The 6,978-nt window shown below is 50.0% G+C and overlaps 1 protein-coding gene across 7 annotated transcripts in view; it reads right to left on the bottom strand.

Moving 5' to 3' along the window:
* Positions 1–1,423: 1,423 nt before the first annotated feature.
* Positions 1,424–6,978, bottom strand: part of ARHGEF10L (Rho guanine nucleotide exchange factor 10 like) — a 129,979-nt gene continuing 124,424 nt past the window's right edge. For all 7 annotated transcript variants that reach the window (XM_082229798.1, XM_082229795.1, XM_082229797.1 and 4 more), the window contains 2 exons: positions 4,831–4,953; positions 1,424–3,221 (listed from right to left, as the gene is read on the bottom strand). In XM_082229798.1, the coding sequence (XP_082085924.1) occupies positions 2,689–3,221; positions 4,831–4,953 (656 nt within the window). In that variant the 3' untranslated portion in view covers positions 1,424–2,688. The remainder of the gene's footprint in view (positions 3,222–4,830; positions 4,954–6,978) is intronic.

Here is a 6,978-nt window from a genome sequence, read left to right as displayed (position 1 = left end):
AGATAAACACAACAAAAAATGGGCTACAACATTTAGTCAGTTAATTTGGGTCTTTGTTTCTTTTAAGATACCTTTCGATTACAAATTTAAAAAGCTAGCCGTGTGCAAAAGCCAGCTTCCGAAGGAAAGCTCCCCTCCTGTGTGCAAGAGAAGAGAGAACTACATACCTCCAAAAGGACACCTGTTTTACCTGCAGCAGAGAAAGCAAGCCCTCCTCTCTTCTTAAAAAATGGCTCATTTTCCCACCACCTGTACAAATTTATGCAGATTTTATGCATTGCGGTTGCAATTCCAAACACACCTCTGAGGGAGTCGGCTCAGTGGGGCTTACTTCTGAGTAAACATCTACAGATGCACACTGAAACTCCCATAAGAAATCCAGGGAGCTTTACACCGCAGCTCTTAAAATACGATTTCCCCGGCTGTTTTGCACACCGAGAAGCTCCAGACGCACACATATGACGTCCGTCCCAGAGGACACAAACAACGACAGTAAAGATGACTGCTGGCAGCCCTCCATATCCTCTTTGTCCTCCCTGTCTTTTTTTTGGGGGGGAGGAGGGAGATCAGGGGCAGCTGTCCTGTGGCTCCCCAGATGTTGCTAGACTAAGTTTCTGATAATTCTGGACCATAAGCTGTGCTGCTGGGAGTTAGGAGCCACAGCTTTCCCGTCCCTGAACTGGATCATCACTTCCCTTTACTGCCCTTAACTTCTGCCACCATTTGCCTACATTGCCCTTAATTTATTTCACTACCTGCCTTTACTGCCCCTAACTTCTTCCATCATTTGCCTTCACTTCCCTTCACTTCCTCCATCACTTGCCTTCAATGCCCTTAACTTCCTCCACCATTTGCCTTCGTTGCCCTGAATTTCCTCCACTGCCTGGCTTTACTGCCCCTAACTTCCTCCATCACTTGCCTTCACTGCCCTTAACTTCTGCCACCACTTGCCATTATTGCCCTTAACTTCCTCGCCTTCCCAAAGTTGGGTAAGCGAGGCACTGGGCATTGGAAAGGCAGTGCAATTGCTGGGGGAGGGGGTTGTCCTCAAATTTTGGCATCCCTTCCACATGCCCCGCATCACAAGGCAGCGTGCGGCCCATGGGTTCTGTGTCGAAGTACTGTTGCGGCCCACTTGAAATGAAAAGTTGGACCACCCTGAGAGAGGGGCAAGGTTTGCCACCTGTGAGGTCAGGTAAGCTTGGACCATCGTAGGCATCCCACAAAATCGAGTTTCACTTCTTCCAGCTCATCTCTTCTCCCAAGGGGCACCCAGCCACTGGGCACCTCCAGCGTTGCTTGAGAAATGTCTCCGCATCTCATCGTACAACAAAACGCTTTGCTTAGCTGGCGGGATTCTAATCCGAGCGCGGTGGGAACAGACACACCAGCTGTCAAGGAGATGTCAAAGCTTCCAGTGTAGTTGATCTCTCGTTTTTCCAAACACCTTTATTCCAGCATCCCGAGATGGCCCCACGCTATATACAGATTTTATTTATACAACATAATAATGTACATGGCTTTTAATATTACATATATATATTCTCACATGGATACACAAACCCTCATGCCGCTATCGGGGGGGGGGGGGAGAGAAGAGGATTCAGTGGGGGGAGTGGGGGGAATTTTGGCCTGCCTCCAAAGCCCGCAAGGAGGGCGCCAAGTCCTATGCCATCTGGAAAGTTCTTTTTTAAAACCGCAAGCTCGTTTTGTAAGTATGGGAAACGGCTGCGCATAAGAGGTCCGGAGTTGTCTCCTACTCAGAGTAGACCCGCTGAAGTGAACGTCATTCTTTTCAGTGGGTGTGCTCTGAGTCGGAATACACAACCCCTTGAACTGCAAAGAAACAAAATATCTCTATTTCATACAGTGTGACCGCACCTCAAACATATTTAACTTGCACAATTTCAACCACTGAAGTCCAGTTGGCTGCAATCCCACAAGAGAAATACAGGCAAGGCAGATAATTTAAAAGCTATTCTGCACTGCTCAAGGCCCTCTCAGGGTGCCGTCTCCAGAAGTGAAGGAAAGCTCTCCCAAGAAGTCGCACAGTCCCTGAAAGATCTCGCAAGAGCGCCCCAGAACTGGCACACCATTTCACCCTGGTCTCCCCAAGCAAGGAAAACCTTGAAAGCTCTTTTTGCTCCAGGTCTGCTTGGTTTCCCCAGTGCAAAAAGAGTTTTTAAGCTCTCTGCCTTCCTTGGGGAGGCAAGGCCTTCTTGGCACACCAGCTCCAGAAACCTGGGAATACCTGCGCGAGATCACACAGGAACTCGGATGACCCTGCGAGGTCTTGCGAGAGCCAGCCCACTCAGTGCTCTGGCTAGGGAAGGACTCAGAAGGCTGGGGGCAGCTTGAGCACATGGTTTTTGTGTACATGCAGAAATCTCAGAACCAAACCCCCATGTGAGATGCGATCATACCGTTTGTGTGTTCCAAAGAAACAGGGAGGCTTGAAGCGTGTTTCAATCGCAACGGAGAGAGAGAGGGGAAAGTAGAGAGGGAATTTGAAGCCTCTTTTAGGCAAGATGTTTTCCCCCAAAAGATTTAAGGGGAAGGGGGAAGAGTCCATCAGGATGGGGGGAATGCAGCCACCACCTCTGGTGAGCCCAACACACCGTTGCAAGGTGTCCCAAAGCAAGGCATTGTGGGAGGGATGGCCGGCCGGCCAATGAGAGGGGGCCGGGGTTATAGCATCAGTGGGACCTGCCATATCAACAAGGTACTGTCTGTCTCACTGCTGGCTGGCGGCTTGCCATTGGAGTTGAAGTTCCGGTAGCCTCTCCCGCCAGAAACCACAGCCAGGGAGGAGATCTCCTTGCGGTGAGCATCGCGGGCGCACGGCCGGTTGTGGACCCAAATGTCTGGGTCGTCGGCCATCTCGTAGATGGAGCCATCCTCCTCGGTGTGCTCCGGGGCGTTCCCGCCGGTGGCGGAGGGCGCCTCTCGCATCGAGAGCAGCTGCCCAGGGAGGTGAGAGGTGGAACGGAGGCGGTACTGCAGGAGAATGCCCTTTTTCCGGAGCTCCCTCATCTGAGGGCTGCTCTGGGAAGCCAGATCTGCTGGTTTGCTGTCCTGCTTTTCGTCCTTGGCAGATACAGGATCCGCAGAGGGGTCATCCTCCTTGTCGCTCTTGAGGATGTCTGGGGCCAGGGTGCTGAGGGCGACAGCCAGGAATTCCACCGGGCCACAGTGGCCGTTAAGGGAGACCATGCCTTTCCCTGAGCAGTGGAGAGAAAAACGCATGAGCCCTTTTAGGAAAACAGAAACCAGCTTCATAGATAGCAGAAATTTGTTTTAATAATAATAATAATAATAATAATAATAATAATAATAATAATAATAATAAATTTTATTTATATCCTGCCCTCCCCAGCCGAAGCCGGGCTCAGGGCGGCTAACAACAAAGAAGGGCAGTAGTGGTGCAGTGGTTAGATAAGAAGAAGAAGTAGAAGAAGAGTTTGGATTTGATATCCCGCTTTATCATTACTCTAAGGAGTTAAACCCCGCGACGGGGTGAGCTCCCGTTGTTCAGTCCCTGCTCCTGCCAACTTAGCAGTTCGAAAGCACGTCAAAGTGCAAGTAGATAAATAGGTACCGGTGGGAAGGTAAACGGCATTTCCGTGCACTGCTCTGATTCGCCAGAAGCAGCTTAGTCATGCTGGCCACATGACCTAGAAGCTGTATGCCGGCTCCCTTGGTCAGTAAAGCGAGATGAGCGCCGCAAACCCAGAGTCGGTCACGACTGGACCTAATGGTCAGGGGTCCCTTTACCTTTACCTTATTACACTAAGTAGGACTTAGATGGCTATCATCCCATCATTTTATTGCTCAGATTTTTTTGGGGGGTGGGGGGATAAGAGGTGTCTCCATGCGGCCAAGTCACATGACACTAGTACTTTGACATGCTTTCGAACTGCTAGGTTGGCAGGAGCAGGGACCAAGCAACAGGAGCTCACCCCATTGCGGGGATTGGAACCACCGACCTTCTGATCGGCAAGCCCTAGGCTCTGTGTTTTAACCCACAGCGCCACCCGCACCCCTTATCCTAGTTAGTGCAGACCCATTTAAATTACCATATTTTTCGCTCCATAAGACACACTTTTTTCCTGCTAAAAGCTAAGGGGAAATGTGAGCTCATCTTATGGAGCGAATGGCGCTGCGCAGCGCCCCTTCAGCAAAGCAGGAGGAGGAACGGAGCCCCTTCTGTTCCTCCTCCTGCTTGGCTGAAGGGGCGCTACACAGAGAGGGAGAGCTGCGAAGCGCCTCTCCTGGCTTCTGCTTTAGCCGTGTGCAGCCTCTTTGGGCAGGGAGAACCTTCATCCCGCTACCCGGGAGAGGCTGCGCGTGGCTGTCCCAGAAGCCAGAACAGCCAGAGGCTATCCCAGAAGCCAGATCCCTCTTGCTGTTCTGGTTTCTGGGATTCAGATTTTTTTTTTCTTGTTTTCCTCCTCCAAAAACTAGGTGCGCCTTATGGTCTGGTGCGTCTTATGCAGTGGAAAATACGGTAATGGAAGGTGGTAGACTCTGAGGCTTCTTTGCCTTGCTGTCTGGGGCAGCTGGGAGCTGGAATCTAACAGCACCTTGAGAGACGCAGGTCCCTCACTGTCCCTCACTCCATCACCCTCTGACCATCACTTGCCTTTGCTGCCCCCATAGCTACCACTATCACAACTCTGACTTATTCTAATGGAGGCATGGAGGACCAGTGGCTCTGGGATTGGACTCCAGTTCCCATTGTCCTGGCAGGGGCAGGTGGGATTCTGAGCCCTGCCACATCTGGAAGACCACAGGTGTTCCACATCCTCGCTGCAACAGAAGGAGACTCACCTGTGATCTTGGGGATCCCCTCCAATCTGGGCACAGGCAAAAGGACCAAGATGCCTTGGTCGGTGCCAACCCAGAGAAGGCCCTGGCAAATCAGAAGGCTGGTGACGCGGACATTCTTCTGGCCTGTGGGAAAAAAGGGAAGGGCAGATTAACTGGAGGAGCAGAAGCTGTTGCCCATTTTTGGCCTGTAAAGGTAGATTAGCCACAAACTACCCCAAACCATTCATCCTGGGGCTTCTATAGCCATAGGGGACTCCCGCCAGCAAGCAGAATGAAGCAACAGGAGACAGGAACAAGAAAGCCAATTGTACATCAAATTCATAATTGTCATCACAGACTGGCAGAAGTCAGCCCTACCTGTAGATGATGCCAGGGACTGAGCCTAGGACCTTCTGCATGCCAAACAGGTGCTCTACCGCTGAGCCCTTCCCCCAGTGGCAAGTCAACCAAAATATCCCGACATAAATTAATCTCATTACTGTGAGCTGAGATCTGTTAGAAGCCCCCTTTAAACTATATAGAAACTTATTCACGTATGCTACTACAGCGGCAAGAATGTTACTCATCCCAAAATGGAAAGAAGCAGAAGTCCTGGCAAAGGAAGGATGGATACAAAAACTTGTGGAATATGCAGAAATGGCGAAACTTACCGGAAGAATAAGAAATCAAGATAACAAACTTCTTATTTTAAAAAATGGGAATGGTTTATTGAGTATTTACAGATAAATTGTAAACAGATAAGAACGTAGGTAGGATTACTGGAATAACCTGCGGTTTCATGAGTATATATTTGAAGCAGATGAATAAATGAGCAAATTAAGTTAATTTGGATATGCAGAAGATATTAAAAATAAATTTAATTAAAACCACAGAAAGAGGAGGAAGGAAGTCAAAGTTTGAAATGTTAAAATGATTGTAAAATTAGTGAAATGTATAAATCTGGAAAGCATAAATGAAGAAGAAGAGGAAGAGGAAGAGGAAGAGGAAGAGGAAGAGGAAGAGGAAGAGGAAGAGGAAGAAGAAGAAGAAGAAGAAGAAGAAGAAGAAGAAGAAGACGACCTCCCAGGGCTACAATTCCTAGAGTAGATGAACAGTCAACACCTCTTCTCGGGGATCTCTGGGAATTATACTTCCGTAAGGGGAATATTGGGACGCGGGTGGCGCTGTGGGTTAAACCACAGAGCCTAGGGCTTGCTGATCAGAAGATCGGCGGTTCGAATCCCCGCGACGGGGTGAGCTCCCGTTGCAGTTCGAAAGCACGTCAAGGTGCAAGTAGATAAATAGGTACCGCTCTGGCGGGAAAGTAAACGGCGTTTCTATGCACTGCTCTGGTTCGCCAGAAGCGGCTTAGTCATGCTGGCCACACAACCCGGAAGCTGTACGCCGGCTCCCTCAGCCAATAAAGCGAGATGAGTGCCGCAACCCCAGAGTCGGTCACGACTGGGCCTAATGGTCAGGGGTCTCTTTACCTTTAAGGGGAATATAGAGTTCTCCTTACAACTCTCAGCACCCTTGACAAGCTACAGTTCCCAAGAATCTTTGGGGAAAGCCCATACTGTTTAAAGTGGTATTGTAGTGCTTTAAATGGATGGTGCGAATGTGTCCTGATAGAACAAAAAATGGACCAATTTGCCCCTTCTATGGCATGGGTAGGGGACATGGGTGGCGCTGTAGGTTAAACCACAGAGCCTAGGACTTGCTGATCAGAAGGTTGGCAGTTTGAATCCCCGCGACGGGGTGAGCTCTCATTGCTCGGTCCGTGCTCCTGCCAACCTAGCAGTTCGAAAGCACGTCAAAGTGCAAGTAGATAAATAGGTACCGCTCCGGCGGGAAGGTAAACGGTGTTTTCGTGCACTGCTCTGGTTCGCCAGAAGCGGCTTAGTCATGCTGGCCACATGACCTGGAAGCTGTACACCGGCTCCCTCGGCCAATAAAGTGAGATGAGCGCCACAACCCCAGAGTCAGCCACGACTGGACCTAATGGTCAGGGGTCCCTTTACCTTACCTACGGCATGGGTGCCCCTTCCTTGCCAAAGGGGATGAGCCCTGCATTGCTTTCCACTCCAGGAGGACAATCAATTGGTTAACCCACTGCTGCAAATTAACATGTTTTGAGTGTCAAGACAGATTAGCTCTCCTGTCTCTCTG

The sequence above is a fragment of the Podarcis vaucheri genome (genome assembly GCF_965113315.1).
Source record: "Podarcis vaucheri genome assembly, chromosome: 7".
NCBI lineage: Eukaryota > Metazoa > Chordata > Lepidosauria > Squamata > Lacertidae > Podarcis > Podarcis vaucheri.
The sequence above is the reverse complement of the archived record's forward strand: the minus strand, read 5'-3'. Positions and strand labels throughout refer to the sequence as shown.